Source organism: Daphnia magna, linkage group LG5, assembly GCF_020631705.1.
Source record: "Daphnia magna isolate NIES linkage group LG5, ASM2063170v1.1, whole genome shotgun sequence".
Classification (NCBI taxonomy): Eukaryota; Metazoa; Arthropoda; class Branchiopoda; order Diplostraca; family Daphniidae; genus Daphnia; species Daphnia magna.
The window spans coordinates 3,756,164-3,781,413 of NC_059186.1; the positions used below are offsets into that span (position 1 = coordinate 3,756,164).

At 46.2% G+C, this 25,250-nt stretch overlaps 3 protein-coding genes and 1 pseudogene across 3 annotated transcripts; 1 reads left to right on the plus strand and 3 right to left on the minus strand.

Moving 5' to 3' along the window:
* The first annotated feature begins 2,138 nt into the window (after positions 1-2,138).
* On the plus strand, positions 2,139-5,168 carry LOC116936052. The gene is made up of 3 exons (XM_032943267.2): positions 2,139-2,553; positions 2,599-4,361; positions 4,407-5,168. Exons 1-3 carry the CDS (start codon positions 2,139-2,141, stop codon positions 5,166-5,168), a joined length of 2,940 nt encoding a protein of 979 aa, XP_032799158.2.
* A 14,735-nt stretch (positions 5,169-19,903) lies between these two features.
* On the minus strand, positions 19,904-21,113 carry LOC123472602. Its single transcript, XM_045174464.1, has 2 exons — positions 20,700-21,113; positions 19,904-20,629 (listed from the first exon to the last, which is right to left on the minus strand). Exons 1-2 carry the CDS (start codon positions 21,111-21,113, stop codon positions 19,904-19,906), a joined length of 1,140 nt encoding a protein of 379 aa, XP_045030399.1.
* A 54-nt stretch (positions 21,114-21,167) lies between these two features.
* Positions 21,168-22,991, minus strand: LOC123472603. The gene has a single exon (XM_045174465.1). It carries the CDS (start codon positions 22,989-22,991, stop codon positions 21,168-21,170), a length of 1,824 nt encoding a protein of 607 aa, XP_045030400.1.
* Positions 22,992-23,003: 12 nt separating this feature from the next.
* On the minus strand, positions 23,004-24,010 carry LOC123472604 (annotated as a pseudogene).
* Between the last annotated feature and the right edge of the window lie 1,240 nt (positions 24,011-25,250).

Sequence of the window (25,250 nt, forward strand, 5' to 3'; positions counted from 1 at the left end):
ACTATCTATTTTAAACAATTTTATCTAAAAATTGGTAAGTGTTACCAAATATAGTTTTTTTTCTAAAAAAAGAATTGTTATATCCTAAAAGCGAGAGCCACACAGCGGTTGAAGAGTACTTATTTTTCGCCATTTAAGTGTTTTCTGTACACTGAACAGTACTTTAAAATTTAAGTAGGGATTTTAGCGTACTGAAATAAGAAAATAGCATACTTTTATTCGTTTTTACCATACTTAAACTAAAATGATTATACTTATCACATTGAATATACTTCGATACGAAATAACTGGGATTTAAAATACATTTTTTTTGTAACACGAAATTTTTGGGGCTTAAACCCCATAAATTAGAACCCAAAAATTAATTTTTAAAAATGTATTACAAATAGAGAGAAAAGAAACTAATAGTACATAAAAATATCGTAAAATATAATTTTTGCTCATAATTTTATTGTGTTCACTTCTACCGAGTTACCGTGGTAACTCGGCCGGGCTTCACGCGCGCAATTTCCATTCCCCCCTTTTATGCTTATTGTTTCACGCTTGTTATTATTCATTTGTTTTAAAAGATTATGGGAATGACGTGTGAGGTAAAAAAGACAGTCACGTTTTTGCAATGGTAGCGTCTCGTCGCCATTTTTTTGTCACCTCATTTTTTTTGGTCTTTCGTCTGAGTCTGAAAGTTTAATACAATTCTTTTGCGCCCTGCCCGCTCGGTTTTGATTGTTATTTCGCCTTTCACGATGATCACATTTCCAACGATCGTTATCTAAGTTTACAATATTATTGGTTCCGAAACCCGGGAACATTCAACCCAGGTAACTTTAACGCAACATTCGTTTTTCGACATTATTTTCGCCATTCGTTTTTGCCCTTTATTTTCGCCATTCATTCTCGTCATTAAGTTTTCGTCGTTCATTTTCGTCACTGTGTATTTCCTTTGTGCTTTTGTCTCTTTACATCCCAACGCTGAATCAACCGCCAGCCCAGGAGGGGTAACGGTTCCCGGATTTTGAGCAAAAGCTTTCTTCACGTGTCAGCGTTTAAGTAGTTCTCCAAGCCTTTCTTTTTCATTCCGAGCATCGTGTCCACTCTCTTGAATTCATCATGGCTACTCAAGATGAGCTTCGTGATGCTGATTTGATCGTTGCCGCCCCTGATGCTGTTATTCGAGGTCTTTCGCCTCGGATTCGACAAGTTGTCTCGATCCTGCAACCTTGATCAGCAAACGTTCCCATCATCGAAGAAATTTCACCCGCAACGTGAATAAAGTCAAGATGGTGATTCACGAGACAGGTCCTTCTATCTACTCAAACGATCTCATTATGAAGGCCAACGATCATTATGAGCAATGTATTTATTATAATCATCGTTATTGTGCAAATTTGGGTGTCTCCGACGACACTTGGTTGGAGAATTTGCGTCATGATTATAAAAAGGCTCATGAAGAATTTGCCACAGCCCGTCGCCCCGACCATGATACCGAACAACCAGCGCCTAGAGCAACGACCTGCACGAGAGCTCAAGTTCGCCCCGGTTCGGTCGAGTCAACCCGTCAACACGAGTTCGCCCCGCTGGATGTGCCCGCCAGCACATCTCGCCCCGGTGTGGATGAGTCGACCCGTCAACCCGAATCTGCCTCGCGGGATGTGCCTACCAGTACATCCCACCATTCCCGTGAGGAAGATGTCTCTCACACCGAAGTAATTGTCGATCCCGTTAGTGGCAGTCGTCATCAGGCCGTGGGTAGCCACTCGTCTTCTTTGGCCAGCTCAAGGTCTTCTATTGCTACCAGCATTTCGTTTTCTCATCGTTTGTGGAGCTCTTCCCTTTCGTCTCTGAATAGAGAACGCCGTGCTGCCGAATTCGAGCTTGAACTGGCACGCAAGCAGTGAGAAGAAGAACAGAATGAAAATGACCTTCTGAACGAGCTAGCCCGTAAGCTACGTGAGGAGAAGATTCGTATCGGGGCCAAACGAAAGGAACGGAAAATCGAGGAAGAAATCGCACGTCTTCGTATGAACGAGAAGTTGTCAAAGAGGTCTGTTCGTTCCCCTTCGCCGACCTCCTTGAGTTCTGTCAGTAAACCAGATGACGATATCCATATTCAGTTACCGAAGAGTAAGCCTCGCGACAAAATGCTGCTTCCTACCGGGCCGTCCGACAAGAGCGTAGATAGCTGGATCGACAATCTGGGACAAAAACCGAAGGCCTTACCCGCTGCAGCACCCATGCCTTGGATGTTTGGAGGTTCGGCCCCGTTCACGTGTAGGACACCGTTTGATGGCGACCCTCGAGATTGGTTTCTCTTTGCCTCAAGATTTCGAGCCCTCGTTCACGACGTCATTCCGAACGATGCCATTCTTAGCGAGTGGGTTGGTCCTAGCGTTTTTCGCCGCATCTCCCCATTGTTAAAGGCTCCTCGTGGGTACACTGCAGTTCTTGCCTATCTTAAGAATCACTATGGTTCGAGCGAGCAGATCGCTCGCTGTCAAATACACGATCTTCTTAGTCTTCCCTTCTTCAAGCCGGGTGATCGCCAAGCGCTTGAAAGTTTTTCTGATTAGCTGCATGGAGCTGTTGTGGTGTTGGAACAAGGGGGATTGGAGCACGATCTTAAGAGTGCTGCTAATCGTGATCAGGCAGTACAGAAGCTGCCACCTGTCTTTCGACATCGCTGGGCCCGTTACGCACGTAAGAGTTTACCGAAAGGTGTCGACCTTAGCGACTTGGATCGGTTCATAGAAGAGGTCGTGGAAGAGGAGCGGATGGCTCGTTCGGCATTCGAGTTGGCGCCTAAGATTGATCTTCGTGAAAGGCGTGTTACGTTTCCCAAGCCAGCCGTTGAAAAGCACCCTTCAAGCAGACCTGCAATTCTGAAACCGCCAACCGTTCGGCCACCCTCTACCGTCTTAGCCACCCAAACAGCGAAAGACGTAGATGTCGAGTGTCCAGGTTGCGGCGGCGCTCATCGACTTGTTTCTTGCCCTGAATTACAGAGGAAGTCACCGAGTGAACAAGCGCTGGTTGCGAAGGAGAAAGGTGTATGTTTCAACTGTCATGGAGGAAAGCATCGAAGTGTGGGTTGTCGTTCAAACCCGCTTGTGAATCCCCCGGATGCCGTGTACGTCATCATTCGCTGCTGCATAGTGCGGAGAGTTTTCTTGAGAAAAGTACACCTCGTCAGTTCCCGTTCATCCGTCGGAGGCCAAGAATGTTTTCAAGGACCTCAAACACTCGCCATTGCTCCCCGCCTGACATCTGATGTTCTCTTGGCTGTGGTTCCCGTTCGACTTCCTGCTGGATGCCGGACTCTGGACGTTTTCGCCCAGCTCGACACCGGGAGCCAAGCTACCCTTTTGCGTGAAGACGCGGCTAATGTGCTTGGTCTTACGGGTCGGCTACGCAAAATTAGTTTTCGAACCTTCCATGGGAAAGATCCGGTTGTCGAGACTCGTCTCGTGGGCTTTTCCGTTTCGTCGCTAGAGGGAGACCAAAGCTACCAGGTTTCCGACGCCTTTGTTGTGCCTCGTCTAAATGTTGGGCAACGCAAGACAAAAGATGTTCTCGCTTCGTTCGATTATCTTCGTGATCTCAACTTTCCTGCTCGAGACGCTAGTGAAGTCCAGATTTTGATCGGGATGGACGTTCAAGACGCCCATCTAAACATCGAGGTTCGTCGCTCTCCAACTGGAGTTCAGGACCCTAATGCTGTGCTCACCCCATTTGGCTGGTGCGTTGTTGGAATGACCTATCTATTACCGGCAGTGGAAAATCCAAGCATAAATTTCGTTAAGCTGGGAACGATCGAGCAGCTGGAAGAGTGCGTCGAAAGGTTTTGGAAAACCCAATCTCTTCCAGTTCGTGAGGCCCCCAGTACATTTATGTCGTCGTCAGACCGTGCCGCAATGGACCAACTTGAGTTGACCATTCGGCACACTGGAACGCGTTACGAAGTAAGCTTGCCTGTTCGCCCGGATTGTCCGAAGTTGCCAGACAACAAAGAGTTTGCACGTCGCAAGTTCCTTGCACTGGAGAGGAGACTGCTTTTAGACAACGACCTTCGCCAAGCAGTTACGGAGCAGATGAAGGAGGTGTTTCGCAGCGGCCACGCAGTGAAAGTCACTTCTACAGCTCCCGGTTCCAAGGTGTGGTTCCTACCTTATCACCCGGTTCGACATCCAACGAAGCCCATCGAGATTCGTCTCGTTTACGACGCTGCTGCCCGGCTTAAAGGAACCGCGATCAATGACATCCTGCTGAAAGGTCCGGATCTCACAACGCAGTTATTGGCCGTGCTGCTTCGGTTCCGTGAAAGGAGAATGGGCCTTACTGCGGACATTGCGAAAATGTTTTATCAAGTGCTGGTTCGTGAGTCAGATTGCACGATGTTTCGTTTTTTGTAGCGCAAGCCTGGAACCGGAGATCCTATCCAGGAATTTCAGATGACGGTGCACATTTTCGGTGCTGTCTCGTCGCCAATGGTTTGCAGCTTTGCGCTTCAGCGTCTCGAAAAGGATGCACCCAAACATCTGAAGGAAGTCGCGAGGCGTATTCGTTCCAGCTTTTATGCGGATAACTTGTTGCCGTCGTTCGACGAAGTGGATGAAGGCGTTTCCATCAGTCAGAAGTTTGTTGAACTACTCAAACTCGGTGGTTTCGACCTCGTCCAGTTTCTGAGATCTTCGCGTTCGTTGTTGGACCAACTTCCGTCTTCCTCTCGTCTGGTTCCCGAGCTCGATATAGATTTCGACGATTGGCCCACCGAGCTTACTTTGGGGTATCTGTGGAGTTGTGAGCGAGACGAGTTCGTTTTTCGTTTTAAAAAGACAGAAGAGGCCTTTTCGAAACGCTCAATTCTTTCTGCAATTTCGAGCATCTGGGATCCCCTGGGTATCCTAGCACCCGTCGTTTTGGTGGCGAAAGTCATCCTGCAGGACATCTGGCGACTTAAAGGTGGCTGGGATGAGATTCTGCCCGCCGATATTCTGAATCATTGGGGGCATTTTGTGGAACATCTGCCGATGCTCGAACTGCTGAATATTCCGAGAAGTTTCTTGACTAGTCCTCAGTCGGTGTATCGTTCTTTTCAGTTGCATGCTTTTTCGGACGCATCGAAAGACGGTTTCAGTGCTGTAATTGATCTTCGAGGCGAAACTCCTGGCTAAGTCGAAGTCTCTTTCGTAATGGCAAAAGTAAGAGTTGCTCCCATCCATTAGCTTTCGATTCCGAAGATGGAGCATCAAGGTGCTTTGCTAGGAGTCAGGTTAGCAAACTATCTGTTGAAGGAGCTGGCTCTGCCCATGTCGAATGTGTTTTTCTGGGTTGATGCGATGACTGTTGTTCGGTGGATCCACGCCAGCCATCGTCGTTACAACGTGTTCGTCGCAAACAGAATAGCTGAGATCCTGGATTCAACGACCTCTCGGCAATGAAGACATGTTCCTGGTGTACTTAACCCAGCAGACGAATGCAGCCGTGGTCTCTGTCCGTCCGAGAACGATCCAAATCATCGCTAGTACCGTGGACCCGAGTTTCTAGTTTTGCCACCCGAGCAATGGCCGGCCCAGATTCCAGAGACTGAATTGATCGACCACGAAGACGAGTCTATTGGCTGTTTCCTAATCGCCAATCCTAGTGGGCCAGTAGATTACGTTGTGGCACGAGCCGATAATCTACATCGCCTAGATCGCGTCGCCGCTTGGATTGAAAGATTCGTTTGCAACATCCAGATCCTCGTTCACCGGAGACGTGCCAAAGAAAGGTCTATTCTGGATGGCAATCATGAAGAAGCAGCAACCGGACAAAGTGAGCAGTCGAAAACGGGCCGGCAGCAGAGTAGGGGCGAGCTGAAGTCAGCCCGTCTCCTTTTAATTCATGTTTCGCAGCGCGACTCCTTCCCTGGCGATTTAAGCAGTTTGCGGAAGGCGAAGTCCATTCGCCCTGAGTCTCGGTTGCTGAAACTGGCCGTTTATCTAGATGACGCCGGAATCATTCGTGTTTGTGGCCGCCTTGAAAATGCCCCCGTCAGCGCTGAAGCCTGTCATCCAGCCGTTCTGGAACGCAAGCATCCGCTCACCCTATTGTTCATACGCTGGGCGCATATTTCCATGGCTCATAGACGAGCTGATCGCACTCTTGCGGAAGTTCGTGCTCGTTACTGGGTTTTGAAAGGACGAGAAGCGACAAAGTCGGTCATCACGACTTGTCTGTACTGTTCCCGCATGAAAGCCAAGCCGTTTTAGCCGATGATGGCCCCGCTTTCAGCGGAGCGGGTTTAACCGTTAAGCCCTCCATTTACCCGTATTAGAGTGGACTACCTCGGTCCCTTCCCTATTTCAATTGGCTGGCGAACACAAAATCGTTGGATTGCACTTTTTACCTGCCTCTGCACCCGTGCTATCCACCTCGAAATTACCCCGTTCATGGATGTAGATTCCTTTTTAATGGCTTTTACCCGTTTCCTCAGTTGTCGGGGTGCCCCAACCGATGTTTTTAGCGACAATGGTACCAATCTGACAGCAGGAGAGCGTGAGCTAAGTTAGGCGGTTGCCTGCCTTAAAGACGTGAAAATCGCTGACCAACTTGCTCAGAAAAAAATTCGTTGGCACTTCTCCCCGCCTGCAGCCCCGCATTTCGGAGGTGTATGGGAGCGTCTGGTTCGCTCGTGTAAGGAGGCCTAGGGTGTTTCATTTTTGACTTTTATTTTTTGATTTGAACGAACTTTGGTTTTGGGGTGTATAATAATAAATAAAAAAAAATCTCATCAAGTTTGAACGTTAAAAAAAAATTTTTTACCCCCCCCCCCCATAAAAAAAACATGAAAAACGCGTGAAAAAACGTGATATTTAATTTTTTTTCACGAACCCCTCGTTTGATTGAAGAAAACTTGGGATATGTTTGAGATGTATATTAAAGGAACACACACACCAAATTTCAACGCTCTAAACCAATAATGAATCCCCCCCCCCTCCAAAATAAAGTAAAAAAATAACCAAATCAGCGGGAATCAGATTGAATATTTAAATTTTATTCAGATTTTCTTTGGTGAAAGATGAAAAATTTTGACGATGTGCCTCAACCACTTGAAAAACATATTGCTGGTGTTCTTGACTCTTCGTAACGTCCTTAAAATCAGAAATTAATTTAATGGCGCGTTCAGCGCAATCGTTTACCCCTTCTACCGTGCTGACCAATCGTTTTAGCTTCTGGTAACCTATCATTTTATCCCAGCACTCAACGAGGGCAAACATCCAATCAACTGATTCATCGAATGACTGAAGAAGATTAAAGAAAAGCCATGAACGTTCACCAACACAGGAGAGTAGAGCAGTTGATATGTCGATAGGTTCTTCCTTTTTTAGTTGATCGACAGGAAATTTTGGTTTACCGGAGACTAAGTTCTTTAGACGAGGAAAAGACATCAATTTCTGAGCTATGTCCCTTCGTAAATCAGCAGGCAGTTCGGAGTCGAAGAGAGAAAAGACTACCACCTCTTGAGTGACGTACCATAGGTGGTTTAAAATGGATTTAATTGCTGCATCAGCAACATCACGGTCTTCTTCTCTGTAATACTGCATCAACCGTAAATATCGTAGATCTTGAGCTGGTGAAATAGAACTGAGTCGGCATCGTAGAAAGGCCTCGGAGTGAAAGAGAGAAATAAAATGAGCCATTCTTTTTTATTGTTTTCGCTCCGTCTGGTCAAGTTTAAAACGCTCAGACATCAGTTCTATCTTCAAGAAATATATGGCATACGCCATAAAGCGTGCATGGTGATGAGCTCCTGGTTTTCGCAGCTTAAATTTTCGTGAGATGATTCCACCTAAATAAATAACAGTCAGTTCCAGAAGTTCTCGATAGTCTTCTCTAGGGAAAGTATTTTTTTTTATACACTTTTCTCCCCACGACAGGACATGTTTTGCTTGTTTTCGGCAGTCACTGCTTATTCCAGTGTAGTCAAACAACGTAAGACCATTAACATCTTGATCTAGTTGGTCCCATTCTTTTTTAAAGCGACGAAACAACCCTTCAGACGGACTATTCCGTTTGCCCAACACCGTTTCAGCAACATGTTTAATGTGGAGCTCATACACATGATGCCGGCACGCAAGCCACATCACGGAGCGATCTAGTCTGCGTTCGATGAGAGAAACACTTCCTTTCCACTTTCCAGTGTTGCTGGAAGTTGTATCAAAACACATAGCATCGACAGTACCCATTACTTCCCAGTCCTCAAGGAGGGAAACCACCGCATTGTTTTGGGAATCCCCAGTTGAATCTGGAATGCTTGGAATGCCCAGCAGTTTGGGCGTGTTGAGGGGGTATCCGCTAATTAAAACTGCGAGTCGATCATCAACTAAGCCACTGAGATATCTATAGTAAATATAATAATATTACTTCCTCGTTATACAGAGTTAAATATTATACATACTTGATTAGCTTGGAATCGAAATGAATTACTGAGAAATTCGGCTTTATCCACTCTTCTCTTATTTTTTCATAAACTTCCTTGAGGTTCTGTTGTTTATGACGCCAAGTTGTGGATACAGACATCACGAAGTCGTTAACGTTACAGCCACCTGACTTCACGAATGAAGCTTGCATTGAAACATGGTCTCTTACACTTAAACCTCGGCTCAAAGCTACTTGTGCTGTTTGTTTTGCCATCGAATTTGTGCTTATGTCAAGTGTTACTGAGCTCGGTCTAGAACAAGACGGTGGACGGGAATCTTCGTCGATGGTTTCGGTAGTGTCAGGTATTGATGAGTCGTCATCAATTTCCCTGGATGTTGATTCGTCTTCAGATTGATTGTTTGATTTTGAATTCCTAGTGTATCGTTGTTGTCGCTCATCCATTCTTTTCTCTTGTTCAAGCATAAGTTTATCAATTCCAGCAATAAATCCTATCTGTGGAAACTTCCGTTGTCCCAAAAGAAAATCGTAGTCTTCTTGCCAATGTTGGTATCTTTTAGATTTTAGTCTTTCCAGCACATCTTTTGGACAAAAATCGCAAAGTTTATTCATGTTATCTTGAAATAGTTTTATTCTGGTTAACGTGGCTGTTGTTTTCCGCCTACACACTTGTATTTTACTAAGAATCAACCACTCTTTGTGTAGCAAAACGAGTTGATCCAGACCTTTATTGTGTTCTTTCATTGGTAGAAACGCTTTCTTCCAAATTTCTTTCAACTCTTCAAATATCACTGTAAACAATTGGCGAATCGGCATTGTTTTGTTTTCGTGTCGTAGAAATAAAAATCTCTTCATGACTACCCGATTGAGTGGAAGCTTATTGGAATATGATAAGCTTCTGTTAATACCGTCTCCGAGTAACCAATCCACACTAGACCGCACCGCACTTCTCGTGTTCTTGGACATGACTTTTCACTCTCAATATTTCTCACTGGAATTCAACTTGGGAAAAACGAGAACAAAAACCTTGACTGTTGCAGCAACAGAGTAATCAAAACTGACAATGAAACAAAAGAAAGGGCTAAGGCGAGTGTCCTTCACAGACCTCCCTGTAGTGCCCCTGTAATCCCCTAATGCCTATTACGTAGCTGCTGGCGCTATTATTATTAAAGGGGGGGGGGATTCATTATTGGTTTAGAGCGTTGAAATTTGGTGTGTGTGTTCCTTTAATATACATCTCAAACATATCCCAAGTTTTCTTCAATCAAACGAGCGGTTCGTGAAAAAAAATTAAATATCACGCTTTTTCACGCGTTTTTCATGTTTTTTCGATGGGGGGCGGACTAAAATTTTTTTTTGAACGTTCAAACTTGATGAGATTTTTTTTTGTATTATTATACACCCCAAAACCAAAGTTCGTTCAAATAAAAAAATCAAAAAATCAAAAATGAAACACCCTAGGCTACTCCCTGCATTCCTTTAATGGCCCCGCTTCCGCGTCATTGTCTTATTCCGTTCCAGCATCCTTATACTCATGTGGGATTGGACTATTTCAGACCGTGCAACATCACCATTTATCGCCGTAAAGTAAAACGATATGTTTTGCTGATAAAATGTCTCAATACTAGAGCGGTACACTTGGAAGTTGCAGCCTCACTTGACTTATCGTCTTCTTTGATCGCCTTTGCTTCGTTCACCGCCCGAAGAGGTCGTCTGTCAGTCGTGTATAGCGACAATGGAACTCAAATTGTTGCTGGGGACAAGGCAATCCAACAAGGCATCGAGCGTCTCAAGGAGCAGAATATCGCTGGTCAAATGGTGAAACAAGAAATCGAATATCATTTCTCACCACCATTAGCGCGGCACTTCGGAGGAGGTTGAGAAAGTCTTGCGAAATCGACAAAGGTGGCTCTGGAAGCCATCGTTGAATCGCGTCCGCTCACTGAAGAATTACTGCGTGGTTTTGTGATTCAAGCCGAATCACTATTGAATGGACGTCCACTGACTTACGTCAGCGTGGGCCCTCGAGATCCAGAACCACTTACCCCTAATCATTTCTGTTAGCGCAGAACTCGCCAAATACAGAAGACGGCGTCATTGAGGACGAGAAATTGTATTCTCGAAAACATTAGGGGGCTATGCAAGTCATGACGACCCACTTTTGGCGCCGATGGCTTCAAGAATATCTCCCCACACTCACTGACAGTCGAAAATGGCTTTTCGATAAGAAAAATTTGGCTGTGGACGATACCGTGCTTTTGGTCGCCCCGAATTCTCCTAGAGGACATTGGCCTATTGGTCGAATAACTCGAATCATCCTCAGTCCAGATGGAATCGTCCGATCGGTGTTCGTCAAGACTGCTACTGGAGAATACCACCATCCGGGGTCAAAATTATGTTTATTAGAATCGGATGTTACTGATGAATGATTGTGTGTTCTCTCTATAATCAGTAACAGGCCCCGCTGTTAACGACAGAAGTCGTTAGGGCTTATTTTAATTTAATTTACGTTTCGTCTTCATGTGTCTGTGTCTGTATGTACGTGTGTGTGTGTGTGTTCGTGTCATTGCCGAGGGGCAGAAAAGTCTGAACTTGTCTGACCTTGGCTAAACTAATACCCTTTGGTTTTGCTAAAAAGTTACTCTCCCTTACACTTCCGCCACCCCATTTACACCTAAAGCTAATTGTTCGCGTTAGCGCCCTTCTTTGTTTTTCCCTTTTTATGCATTTCCGCCGTAGTCGAAGACGGAGGGAGATGCTGCAACGAGGTCAGTCTCAATCGTTTTCGTCATAGCTGCAGTCGCAAACTGTTGTTCCCGTTTTCTTCGTTTGTAACCTCGTGTTCGTGTTTAATACATCGCAGCGTGGACCTCTTGGCCACTGAGTTAGCCATATTTCGTCTCGTTTATTTCGGTGGTTAACAGCCTCGTTTCCACTTGAGGCGCTGAATCCGTGTTTCTTTTTTTATGAGGGGCATTTTCAAAATAAAAATTTAGTTAAAGCTTTTTTTTCGCTACTTCCCCTCTTAGTTGACCTTCATTCCCCCGCTATTTATTTTATCTTCCGCTTAACCGAGGTATCAGTGACTCGACTTTATCGGGTGACCTTGTTTCTTTTTCTCACCAGTTAACATTCCTTCCTGAACTGGTAACATAGGTTTTCATCTTTTTCAACCCACGCCAACCTTAACGTCCTCGGGTTGAGATCTGGTACAAAACCCTCTATCATTTTGTCCGTCGAGTTAGTTACCCCGTAGTTATCGTGTGAAGTAGTTTAACATAGTGTGTTTTAGTTTTGTAAACTTTATTGCCGTGCAGCAGCTCCAGTCCCGGTAAACTCTTTTCAAGCCCAAACGCAGCGGCTCCCATTCAGCTCTACTCGACGTCAGAATGGAATGAAGTTGAATGGCCCACAACGAGCGAATGGCCAGATGGGAGGGGAAGTACCAATTTCACACCTGATGGGAAGGTCATCTGCTTTGACTGCAACGAACTGGGGCATATTCGTCCAAATTGCCCACGAAGACAGGAAACGTGAATTGGAGGGGGACATCGATCTACTTCTAGGGAAAGACACTCTAGAAAAGCTGGGAACTTGAATGCAAATTGGATGGCTCCCGAATTTTTTATCGGTGATTTACCGATCGGGACCCCGGTAGAAGAGAAAATGGAAGGGGAATCGAACCTTATTATGGAACGGGGGCAGTGAATCCCAGAACGGACAATGATGGTGGTTGAAATCAAACCAGTCGTAGAGCAATGATGAACGTCACGGAACCATTTTAAAGATAACCATCACTAACCTGTCTGAGCGGGAGAAATGGTTAGAGCCGTGAACGATGCTGGGCCAACTCGAGGGTATGGACAACAGCATGGAGGAAGGGGATCCAGTAGCCATAATTGCCATGTAAGGAAAGGAACGACACAAGCAAGACAGCGACAGCCAGATTTTTGGGGATCTACTCACGACCAACAAAAGAAAAATTCGTCGAGTACTTGTTGAATGGAGAGACTGCTTCGTGGGGCCAGGAGATCCATTGGGGGGGTGTACTGCAGTGGAAAACATATTCGTAACCAGGAACACTCGCCCGATTCGGCAGGCACCGTACGAGAGCGTCTTGAAAGAAAGGATGCTAGTGGGGATTGCAGTGCCAGGAAATTGAGAGAGAAGGCGTGATCGAAAGTCAAACGGTCCTTAGGGAGCAGCAGTCGGACTAGTCCAGAAGAAGGACGGTAGGTTTCGTTTTCACGTAGGCTACAGAACTAACAGAAGACTGAACGCAGTTACCCTAAATGATGTGCTGCCTAGGATTGAAGAGACTCTGGCCCGGCTAGATGGATCCGTATTCTTTTCAATAATAAATCTACACACAGGTTACTGGCAGGTGCCCATCAAGGAAAGTGACTGGCCTAAGACGGCCTTTGTGTCACAGCTGATGGCCTCTATCAGTTCATGGTTATGGCAATGGGACTCTGCTTAGCACTGGGGACATTCCAGAGGATGATGGACGCAGTGTTAAGTGGCCTGCGGTGGACAACATTTCTCGTTTATCTGGACGACTTTGTAGTGTACTTGCGAACCCTGAATTAACACGTGGAAGGGATCAGGGAGGTACTCAGCCGGTTACGAGGGGCAACTTCAAGGTGATTTCAAGCAACGTGAATTTGCTGAGCCACAACTCCGAGCGGTGGGACACATTGTAGACAAGAAAAGGGTTGCTCCAGATCCTAAAAAGATAACTGCGGTGCAAGAATTCCATATCTGGTAGCTGAGACCAGCCATACAAGGAAGGTGAAGCACTTAAGAGGGTTCTTAGGATTATGCTCGTATTACCGCAGATTTATCAGCAAAGCCCAGGATTTCATGTACAGTATCCTGCACAATAATCCGAACACCGATTTAATTTTTTAAAGCCACCTATTGGCGGGGTAGTGGGTTTTTTGTTGGTTTTTCTTTAAGGGGGAGGGTAGACGGGGGATGGACACGACAGGGCAGGGTTGGGTAAGTCTAGACATTTAAAAAAAGTGCCTTAAGGTATTACGCTTTAAGGTAAGTTACAGGTCGGGACATTTTTGCAAACCCCAGGGTGGTGTGTTTTTTAAAACGACAGTTGGATATTTAGGGCTTGGGCTTGATAATGTTGCTTACAGAAACAATTTAGCTTATGTTCCAGCTGTCTGCTATATGTTTCCGCGTCGCTGACGGAAACGTATCCAACAAGCCACTAACAATTTGATAACAGACAGCTAGCATACTGATAAAATTATAATGATTTTGCGCCAAAACCACCTTACCTCTCCTTAAAAAGGTAAACTATTCATATTTTCTACCCACAGATGGCTTTTTCAAAAAAAATCGGTGTTCACCTTTTTGTGCAGGATACTGTAGGAGTATCAAATGAGCGTTCAAAGCTTGTTAGCGTTAATAATATTCAGAGCAAATCTAACTAATGAATATTAATAAGTAAGATTTTGATGAGATATATAATATTTAAAATTTTGAAAAAAGTATTTATATACGATTAATGATTATTTACTACGTAATCAATTACACTTTTTTCATGAACGTAATAATTTTGTATACAGTTATCTCATCAGTCTCGAACGCGGATCTCCCGCGTCGCTGACGGAAAAGTATCCAACAAGCCACTAACAATTTGATAACTAACAGCTAGCATACTGATAAAAATAATTTTGTGTTTCCATATGCTACCCGATTACCCGACCCGATAGTGACAATAACGAGTAATGGAAAGACTCTATTTTGTATTGCAAAAATAGTTCTACATAGCCGGGGGGTAGTGGAGTCTACCGATGATACAGTCTACACTTTTCCAGACATTTAATACCTAGGGCAAAAAAAGTGTCTGGACTGACATTACCCAACCCCCTTATGATGATTTTGCGCCAAAACCGCCCTACCTCTCCTTAAAAAGGTAAACTATTAATATTTTCTACCCACAGATGGCTTTTTCAAAATAAATCAGTGTTCACCTTTTTGTGCAGGATACTGTACTTAAAAACTTAAAAATATGTATTTAAATATATGCCTTTATGCTCTTAAAATATGAAAAATATGCACGATAAAGGAAAAATATGTGCATTTAAATTAAACCATATAAAAGGCTAAATTATAAAGAAATGACTCAAATTACCAAGGGTTTATTAAGGAGACAACTAATAAGCATTACATTTCGTGACATACGTTTCACGAAGGTGTTCGAACGTAAAAGACTGCCGTTTGTCAGCAAGTAGGGTTTTGTAGATGGATAATGATTGCTGTACTTCGGCCGACGAATTTGGGGCAAATTTAAAGCAAGCAAGATCAGAAGGACTTAAATTCTCTTCAATTTCGGTGTGAGCTGACTCGTCCCCTTCTAAGACTTTAGCAATGTTTCGAATTGTTTTAAAGCCCTTATTTTTTTTCTAACAAATAGTTCCACTTGGTTTTAACAGCAAGCCCAATTGTACCGCCTAAGATTGTCATCAATGTTCAAAACTGTGTTAACAGCAGAAACAAGAGGTAGACCTTTTTTCTCGAGCTCAAGGATGGCAAATTTGAGTTGGAGAAAATTTGAACAAATATAAGTCAATTGGGATTTAATGTTGGGCTTTGTCAGCATGCCTTGTGCAATTCCAATCGATTCGGCAGCGTCATCCTTCAGACTAAAAATAACTTCGTGCACGTTGTCTAAATAATCGGCGTAATATTTCGCTGCATCAATCCAGGTGCCTTTACAAAGTTTAAATATTAGAAAAACTACCAGAGATTTGAAATTTAGAATATTTACCCCAACGAGTGACTATTGGTCTAGGAGGAAAGGGGTACACCCGGAGCAAGTGTTTTAAATTTTTGGATCCTAGAAGGGCTTTTTCTGAAAATCTTTTTCCCGTTCGAAATTAGTTCGTTCACATCAGAATACAATAATCTGACTGTTTCACAGAGACGGTGCAACCCGTGGTCCAAACATGTTACATGGATAATTTTTGGATAAATATCTTTGATGGTCTTCCCAAAAAGAAGCATGTAGGCGACTCCATCCGTTACTAAGAGCAAAATTTGGGTTTTGGCGTCGAAAGAATCTTCCAAAAGCTTGATGGAGTCCAAAAATAAAGTGCCCATGGTAGCGTGGAATGTGTGCTTAAGATGCACAGAGTTTAGCAAATAAGTCTTGCCTGCTTCTTCAGCTGATAGAATTCCAATAACCACGTTTCCATTCATTCGGCCCATTACGTCGGCGGTTTCATCAACAGACACCCAAATCATTTTACCTTTCCCTTCGTCAGCAATATTCTTCATAGTTTGGTTGTAACATATTGAAAGATATCGTTTTCTCAAAGTTGATTCATGCGGAATCCACTGATTAGTGCAGTACTTTTCCAAAAATGTACGCAATTCGGGGTTTTGAATTTTAAAAAATGGTATGTCGGCAGATGTAAGTGCCAGGGCCAAATCCAAATTAAACTGAGAAAGCTTCCCTTGGGTTTCGAATGCAGCATTAACAAACAACTGTTTCTCTTTAGGATTCTTTTGATTTTCGACTGCTTTGACATGCTTCTTTGATGCAAAATGTTGCACAACTTGAAATTTTGTATCACTGGTGATATTGATTCCGCAGGGAAGGCAATTCAATTTTATGCCATCAAGTGCCAATAAATTATCCCCGAATTGTTTAACAAATTGCCTTAATTGGGCCGATTTTGGGACTTTGACTTTCGGCATTCTCTCTCATGCGACTATATGAGTAGCGAATGAAATGACTTAATGAGTAGATAACTCTGAGGACTGTTGACAAGAGACTAAACAGCAGTTCATCAGACGTCAGTAAAACAAAGCCCTGAAGGAATCTTAAGAAAAAAAGGGGAGAATTTTCCTCTTTTTCTTTCAAGGTCGGTCTTTTTTTTAAAGGGGGGGTGTTCTTTTTTCATTGTTGCAAAAACGAGCTGTTTTCATGTGAAAACCTCAAAATATGTATTTAAATATTTAAAATATTCATCAATACATATAATATGGTCTTAAAATAAAAAATCGGAATATATGCATATATATGTAAAATAAAAACACCGGTTTTCGCATCGCCTTGATGTTAAATGCCGACATTTCTAAGTTTGCATAAGTTTAGAGCCAATAAAAAAAATGTAATAACATGAAAGCCCTAGCTCTGTTAATCAGCAATTTTTCTCAGTTGGCTAAACCGCTACATGACCTGACCAAGGCAGTGACACCTTTTCGATGGGGGAAGGAGGCGGAAGGAAGTTTTAACGCCCTGAAAAGGGGACCCGGAGAGGCTAGGCAGTTAGGCTAATCCGACCACAATAAGCCGTTCGAGATTCATCCCGTCGCTTGCAATTATGGTATTGGGGCAGTGCTTATCCAAAAAGGTGAAACTGGAGAACGCCCCGTGGCCTTTGCAACCACACTAATGAACGGCGCTGAGAGGAACCATTCCATTGCGGAATAGGAGTGCCTTGCCTCGTGTGGGCCATAAGAAATTTCCATAGCCTCATCTGGGGAGCAAAAGTACGGGTAGTGACGGACCATCATGCACATTGCTGGCTCACGACAAAAAAGGATCTTGCAGGATGGCTGGCACGATGGGCACTGTCGATCCAGAAATACGAACCAGAAATCGTCTACAAAAGCGGTCGACTACATGAGGATGCAGACGCCCTATCCAGGTATCCGGTAGATATGATAGATGAAGAGGGAGCAGAAGATGAATGTCTACTCGTTTGGGTAACGGTCTGGGATAAAGCACGTCAACAAACAATGGAGGAGCAGAACCCGTGCCAAAATGGTGTATGGCCATGAAAAAAATGGAGGGAAATCACGGCATCCCGTACAAAAGTTTCATGGCGGTCGACGGACTGCTGCACGTAAAGACACTTGGTAAGCATGGCATGCGACTAGGGCTGTGCGTGACTCCAGAGCAAAGGGACAAAATACTGAAAGCAAGTCATGACGGCACGTTAGCAGGGCATATTGGGACAAGAAGGACGTTAAGCCGGATTGAAGAAAAGTACTACAGGCACCAACGAAAACAACATGTAGTGAGTTACGTCCGTGTCCTGTGTCAAGCGAGAAAGTTGCCGAGGAGAGAACCCCAAGAAATAATAAAAGTAGAGCCCCCTTTTTGGCAGGTATGCATGGCATAGACATGCTTATGGTGGATCCATAGTCGCCGCGCGGACACTGGTCAATTTGTCGTGTTGCCAGAGTTTTACCTGGCCCTAATGGTGTAGTACGCGCGGCCGAAATCATTACGAAGTCCGGCAAGACCTACACCCGCCCAGTTGTGCGATTAGGTCGCTTGAAAGCCTTTAGTGCTGCTTAATGTTTACCGCTGCAGGACCGGCTGTGTTACCGAGTTACCGTGGTAACTCGGCCGGGCTTCGCGCACGCGATTTCCATTTCCCCTGATAACTCGGTAGAGAGCAAGTGGCGTGACTGTATTAGATTGTCAATCTCTGAAAACATAAAAACTCTCTCGAGCACAAATATCACCAATTCTGAGAGACAAAGAACATGTTAGAAACATGAGGTAGGGGAATAGAGTTTACGGCTTTACCTGAGGTTAACTCAATCTTGGGTGAGTATGTCAGGTCGACTAATGGGTCTCAACTGAGATAAATGGGAACAATACTTCTTACAATCGAAATCCCTACATAAATACCATCGGGTCAGGAAGACACACAAAATCATACATTATAAATAAGAATTACCACGAGGGAATATAAAATCAGGATCAATTGGGCTCATGCCCAGCTCACGCCACAGTTCAGATCAGTCGTGGGTAAGACAATGCAAATATTCTGAATAAAATACATAGGCTATAAATACAAGATTCATACACCATTCTATAATACAAGTAACCAAACGAATCACTGACGAGAAGTCGGGTAAAATCCAATTTACAATGTGAGAAAAAAATAGACTGACAAACGCCGGCCATTAGACCCACAGACGACAATTAAATGACAGGGGAATGGAAAAACGACAATTAGGGCTAATCAGTAATGATCATCGCCACCTATATAAAATTATTGCGAATCCGCTGGACCATCCTCCCCCGAGCCGGATCCTGCAGACTCAGCTGGGTCTGGCGACTCCTCCAGCTGATTCGTCCCGCGTCGGAATATCCCAGTCGGAAACTGGACGTCGGCGGCCCGGACCAATCCATCCGCACCAGGGAAGACCCGAACGATTCGGCCGGTCCGCCACGCCCACGGGGGACATTCTTCCAGTCGTCTAATACAAAATCACCGACTGCGAGGTTTCGGGTTGAGCTTTGCCACTTCTTCCTGCTGTTCATCGACTCCAAAAACGGTCCATGCCAAAGGTCCCAGAAAAAGCCCGTCATGCGTTGCACATAACCATAGTGCTCCCTCGGCAGCGTCTTGCTGAAATCTCCTGCAGGAAGATCGGCGATTGGAGCCCGTTTCAGAAAATCATTCGGGGTAAGGGCCCGAAAATCGTCTGGGTCGGAACTGGTATAAGTGAGTGGTCTGGTGTTAAGTAATCCCGCCACCTCAAAAAGTAAGGTCCTTAGAATCTCGTCGCTGGTGTTCCGCAGCACCGCCCCCTCCGAGTCCAGTGCCGCATACAAGGCATTCTTGACAGACCGCACCATTGACTCGTGAGAGCCGCCAAAATGGGGCGTCTGGGCCGGCTGGAAGAACCACTCTATTCCAAGAGCTCTCAGCTCCACCTCCAGATCTCCATCTCCTTTCAGTCGGTCCAGCTCCTCCCTTAACAGCCGCTCCGCTCCGGTCAAACTTGTTCCATTGTCGGAAAACATGTGGGCTGGCTTGCGGTAAACTGAGACGAAACGTCGTAGCACCAATAAAAAGTCACTAGCGGTCAAAGATATCGCCACATCTACATATACTGCGCGAGTGACGAGGCACGTAAAAAGTGCCCCCCACCGCTTTGCACATCCCCGTCCGTGCGTAACGTCGATAGGTCCAAAGTAATCAACCGAGGTAAATGTAAGGGCAGTTGCCCAACTCCAAGCCTTGCGCGATGAACATCCGCCATCATTTGAATTGCAGCCTTGGGGCGGAAGCGTCGGCAAGGTACACAGCTGTTTCGCACCCGCTTGACCGCCTCCCGTCCAGAAGTGACCCAAAAATGCTGCCGCACATGAGCTAATACAAAATCGGTTCCCGCATGGTGCATTGATTCGTGAAATGCCTGAATAACACCTCGGGTAAATGGGTGTCTACCCGGTAAAATGGGAATGGAGTATATCATAGGGCAACTTGGCCCTATGACCCGGCAACCGTCCACCAAGACGGAGCACACCCTTCTCGTCTAGGAAAGGGGTTAGTTGGAGTAGCGCCGATGTTGGCCGGATGGGTTTCTTCCTCTTCAACCGATCAAGCTCGCAGTGGTAACTTTCCTGCTGGCCCCTCTTCAGCAGTTCGTCGTAGGGAGCCTTTAGGCGGATGAGAGCGGGGAGGTCGCGAGCGGTAATCTTAATCACTGTTCAGTCAAATGCCGGTTCCGTGACGCTCAGATGAACGTGGGCAGCCCTTAACTCCTCTTTTGCCACCGTCCACGGCAAATCAATTGGCCAGCTCTCCTCCTTGTCGTATAAAAATTCAGGCCCGTTTATCCACCAGGGCGGAATACTCTCCTCCTCCAGCTGTGATCTCGTGGCAGCATCCGCTGGGTTGTAGCGTCCGGGAACAAACCACCACTCCCCCGGCTCGGTCAGTGTTTGGATTTCGCCGATCCTGTGACTCACATACATCTGGGAATGCGATGACGTTCCACAGACCCAACTCCGCACCGTGCTGCTATCAGTCCAGAAGAATCGGGCGTCACACCTTCTCCTCAACGCGCCCTGGACGAAATGAGCCAACCTGGCCCCCATCAAGGCAGCATTTAGCTCCAGCTTACAAACTGACACAGTCTTCAATGGTGCCAGCTTGATGGCCGACTTGACCAGTCGGATCAATACCCGTTGGTCGCTGTAGATCAAGCGAACGTAGCAGGATGCTGCACAAGCCTCCTCGGACGCATCGGCAAATGTGTGTAGCTCCAAACCTCTCACTTCGTCCGCATCCGGAAATAGGCAGCGCGGAAACTCCACCTCCTTAAGGCCATCAATCGTCCGGAAATATTTCTCCCACCATTGTCGGTCCTCCTTTGTGACCGGCTCGTCCCAGTGGAGTCCCCTTACACCGAGCTCCCGCAACTTAATCTTCGCCTTCACAGTCAATGGTGAGGCGGTGCCTAAAGGGTCGAAAAAGGCCGGCGACCTTGGCCAGAAGGCCTACTCTAGTGTAAACGATATAGTCCAGCTTCACTTGAAAGCCGAGAGTGTCCTTGCCCGGCCTCCACACGATTCTTAAAACCATCTCTGGGTCGTCTGCTCCTAACTGGATCGTGGTTGACTCGACCATCGTACCTGCATCGTCACGGGGCTGGACCTCGTTGAGTAATTGAGCGCTGTTTGACACCCAGTGGCTGAGGTGGAAGTCGCCTCCCGCCAACACCTTCTGCACTGCAGTTGCCCTTCGGATGGCCTCGTCCAGACCCCCAGCAGAGTCCAGGTAATCATCGACATAAATGTTGTTTCTGACGGGGGCGCGGGCCTCCTCCATCTCCGATCCAGCATCCTCTGCCGCGCGCCAGGTGGTGCGAATGGCCACGTAGGGAGAGCAGGAAACGCCAAACGTAACCCGCGTCATCTCGCAGATAGTCACCCTCCCGTCCTCTTCGGGCCATAGGAATCGATGATAGGGTCAGTCCACATCTGTTAGCCGAATCCGGCTAAACATCGCGCTAATATCGGCCGACCATCCAATGGCTCCTTCCCGGAACCCCACCAACACTGCTGCCAACGCATTTTGAAGTGCTGGACCACTCGTGATGAAATCGTTCAGGCATTTGCCACCTGACTTGGCGGCCGCGTCAAACACTAGTCTCAGCTCGGGTTGGCCAATCACCTTCGGGACTCCAAAATGGGGTAGAAAATACTTGGTTGGCTGCTGTTGGACTTCACCCGCTGAAAGGCGGTGGGCATATCCTTCCGTAAATTTCTTGTTCATGGCTGCCCGATAATGCTGTTCATATCCGGGTATCCTCTTGAACTTGTTGCATAGGCTCTGCAGCCTGTTTTCCGCCATGCGACGGCTATCAGAGATGTTAGGGGGCGTGCCGTCCAACCACAATACCGGAGCAGCATATCCCTTCTCCAGTCGTACTGTCTCGGTTTCCAATTTCTCCACAGCCTTCCGGTTCACGGTTGACATCCCATCGCCTCGGAATTCAGTTCCGAAAGCTTCAGTATCACAGAATCGTTTCAATTGCGCAACTAACTGCGCGGTGATGTCAGTAGACGCGCATACGCGATGAATACGGGCCGCGTTCCATCCTCCATCTAAGCCTATTACACCCTGCAGGGTCCAACCAAGACGGGTCTTTGATGCGACGGGCTCGTCAGCTCCCCCAATCCGAGATTCACTCGGAGTAATGAGGGGCGCATAATCCAACCCCAGTAGAATGTCGACTCGACCACCGCAGTCTCGCTGAGCAGGGACGTCTGTCAAGTGGCTCCACCGTCGTTTCAGTTCGTCCCACCGGATCACGGGTACCGGTCTGGTAATGGAGCGGACCGTGGATCCTTCAATCGAAAACTCCTCGCCGGAGGCTGTCACCAAACGAAGAGCAAGAAACTCCGAATCTTCGTGACGTGCTGATCCCTCCGTCGCTCCTTCTACCAGTAGGGTCTGTCGTTTTCCTTTGAGTCGCAGGCGATGTGTCAATCCTTCACGGAACAAGGTGGCGTCGCTTCCGTCGTCCATCATAACATTGACGGGCACCCTTTCTCCTTCCGCGTCGAGAGTATCCAAGCGAATAATCTTGAAGCCGATCTTTCGTGGCGTAGAGCGTAGAGTGTGGGGCCGAACTGTCCGATCTGAATGCCCCTGGTTCCTATGTAAGAGACGATGGTGATTCAATCTACACCTTTCCACCCCGCAGGTCTTCTTAAAGGTACAGTGCATTGCTCCGTGCCGGATTCCGAAACATCCGTAGCATAGTCCACGCCGCTGTACGAAAGTCATCCGGTCACTAACCGGCAGATCCCTAAAGAACTGGCATTCTTCTAGTCGATGAACTCCCTTGCATTTGAAACACTGTGAAGCATCCGCCGGCCTCCTCTCCTTCAGTTCAGTCGAACCATGATCCGTCTGTCCACGCACGCTGGACATTACATGATGAGTCCTGGCGCTTCTCCTGTGTTGTGACCGCTGCTGTCCTTGTGGCCAGTGTTGGTCGCTCTTGGAGGCTAGATGATGTTGTTCATCGGTGATGGCATATGCGTTCTGATATGACACCGCCCGTGTCGTCAGCCAACGCCCAAAATCGTTGATCGTACGTTGATCTAGCTCTAACCCTCGCTTGTCGTTCCAGGCTAAGCGGTCGGTAAGTTGCAGCTTCAGTGTCAACCTCTCAATAATGTCTACGTGGCCTGATTCTCCTATAGTGGCGAGATTGAAGAGATGGGTCCGAACTCGTTCGGCGAATCGTTGGAAAGATTGCGGATCGTTTCGGGGAGCCTCCATTCTGTCAAGCACCTACAAATGAGCTGCACGAATGACCGTACGGTTACCGCAAGGGCTCTTGAGACGCTGAAGGGCCTCCTTGTATCCCTGATCTCCACCTCCGTGGCCGTGTACGATGTCTGCTAGGTCTCCCTTCAGATAATTCTTGAGAATGGCCAGCTTTTCCCTTGCTGTCTTGCGTGCAATATGAACTAGGGCATAGAACATGCCGATCCAGCTAAACCAGTCGAGTGCCCGGCCAGAATAGTCTTCCAACTGGACCTTCACGGAAGACCGATCGCCTTCCTCTCGAACGAAGGCTTCTCTTGACCAGCCAGATACGTCTCAATCCATGCATCAGCGGGAAGGGCAGGGCGAATCGGATAGTGCTCAAACTTGTGAATTGGACGAGCACCGATCTGTGAGGCTGAATCCGAGGGCCCGATCTCTGATCCATCTTGAGGTGTGATCTGACCTCCTAAATCGACGTAAGCCTTCTCTGCCTCCTCCAACTCCACTCGTGCGTCTCGGAGTCGCTGTTCAGCTGCCTGCAGGGCTTGTCGTCTTGTAATCTCTTCGGGCGTCTCAACAATTACTGAGGCAGGGTCACCTAGGCGTAGGGTCAAATAGTTCTCGACCAAAGACGAGGCAGAGTCCACGGTAGCAGCATAAGTAAGATGTTGCGTGGTCTGAGTATGCACAGCTGCGTCATCATCTTCGTCCAAAAACTCGATGATCCTATCATGGATGGCCTTTCATTCCCCAAGGAAGGTTCGTGCGTCGGCTAGATGTCTCTCTGCATCTCTTCGGGACAATCCACCCGTCACGTTGGCATTGATTCGAGTGTGTAGGCTGGTAATCCTCCTCCGCACGACCCTCTGCCTAGCCTTACAGTCATCCAAACTCCATGCTGGGATGTCATTCAGGTTGGACATACTTTCAAATCAGTTCAGCTCCGGTTCGAAGGACCAGATGATAACTCGGTAGAGAGCAAGTGGTGTGACTGTATTAGATTGTCAATCTCTGAGAACATGCAAACTCTCTCGAGCACAAATATCACCAATTCTGAGAGACAAAGAACATGTTAGAAACATGAGGTAGGGGAATAGAGTTTACGGCTTTACCTGAGGTTAACTCAATCTTGGGTGAGTATGTCAGGTCGACTAATGGGTCTTAACTGAGATAAATGGGAACAATACTTCTTACAATCGAAATCCCTACATAAATACCATCGGGTCAGGAAGACACACAAAATCATACATTATAAATAAGAATTACCACGAGGGAATATAAAATCAGGATCAATTGGGCTCATGCCCAGCTCACGCCACAGTTCAGATCAGTCGTGGGTAAGACAATGCAAATATTCTGAATAAAATACATAGGCTATAAATACAAGATCCATACATCATTCTATAATACAAGTTACCAAACGAATCACTGACGAGAAGTCGGGTAAAATCCAATTCACAATGTGAGAAAAAAATAGACTGACAAACGCCGGCCATTAGGCCCACAGACGACTATTAAATGACAGGGGAATGGAAAAACGGCAATTAGGGCTAAACAGTAATGATCAGCGCCACCTATATAAAATTATTGCGAATCCACTGGACCACCCCCTTTTATGCTTATTGTTTCACACTCGTCATTATTCATTTGTTTTTAAAGATTAGGGTGTTGCAATCAGTCCCTCTCTGATTGTAAATGGAGCGGCTCGTCGACTGGCGAGCGGTTTCAGTTAAACAAGCCGAATGTGGAAAAGGGACTTATGCTAAGCTAAATAATAAAAGACTACAAAAATGACTAGGGACAAAATATATTGACACTTACGCTGAAGTGGCCAGGCATACGCCGCAACCCTTCCTTAGGTTTCGATCTCACACACGTGAAACGAGATGACGTTCAGCTACACGTCAGTACACACAACTACTACTACACACCCTTGAGAGACAATCCTTTTGGGCCGCTTGCCCTCTAGTGAGGCTACGCAAGGGCCTCGGGGTACAAACAGGGAACTGAGAGGAATGGGTAAGGAGATAAATGGGCCGTCTTCTACATTCGGCCTTTCCTGACTCGATTTGAATTAAAATAAACACACAGACAGAGGAATCAAATCGAAATACAAATAAGTTGGACACACACAACATTATGTTCGAATTTGACCTGGTGTGAACTAACTACACAACCAAAAAAAAAAAAAAAAAGGAAGAGGAAACGGGAAGGGATATTAAAGAGACATACACACATACATATCAATCTCTATATCTTTTCGGGGGG

Coding starts and splice junctions, on each gene's coding strand:
- LOC123472603 (XM_045174465.1), bottom strand. CDS start 22,991: ATGGAGGCTCCCCGAAACGATCCGCAATCTTTCCAACGATTCGCCGAA.
- LOC116936052 (XM_032943267.2), top strand. CDS start 2,139: ATGCTGCTTCCTACCGGGCCGTCCGACAAGAGCGTAGATAGCTGGATC. Junction 2,554..2,598: donor TGATCGCCAAGCGCTTGAAA/GTTTTTCTGATT, acceptor TGTTGGAACAAG/GGGGATTGGAGCACGATCTT. Junction 4,362..4,406: donor TTGCGAAAATGTTTTATCAA/GTGCTGGTTCGT, acceptor CGTTTTTTGTAG/CGCAAGCCTGGAACCGGAGA.
- LOC123472602 (XM_045174464.1), bottom strand. CDS start 21,113: ATGACGCGGGTTACGTTTGGCGTTTCCTGCTCTCCCTACGTGGCCATT. Junction 20,630..20,699: donor ACTATATCGTTTACACTAGA/GTAGGCCTTCTG, acceptor TTGACTGTGAAG/GCGAAGATTAAGTTGCGGGA.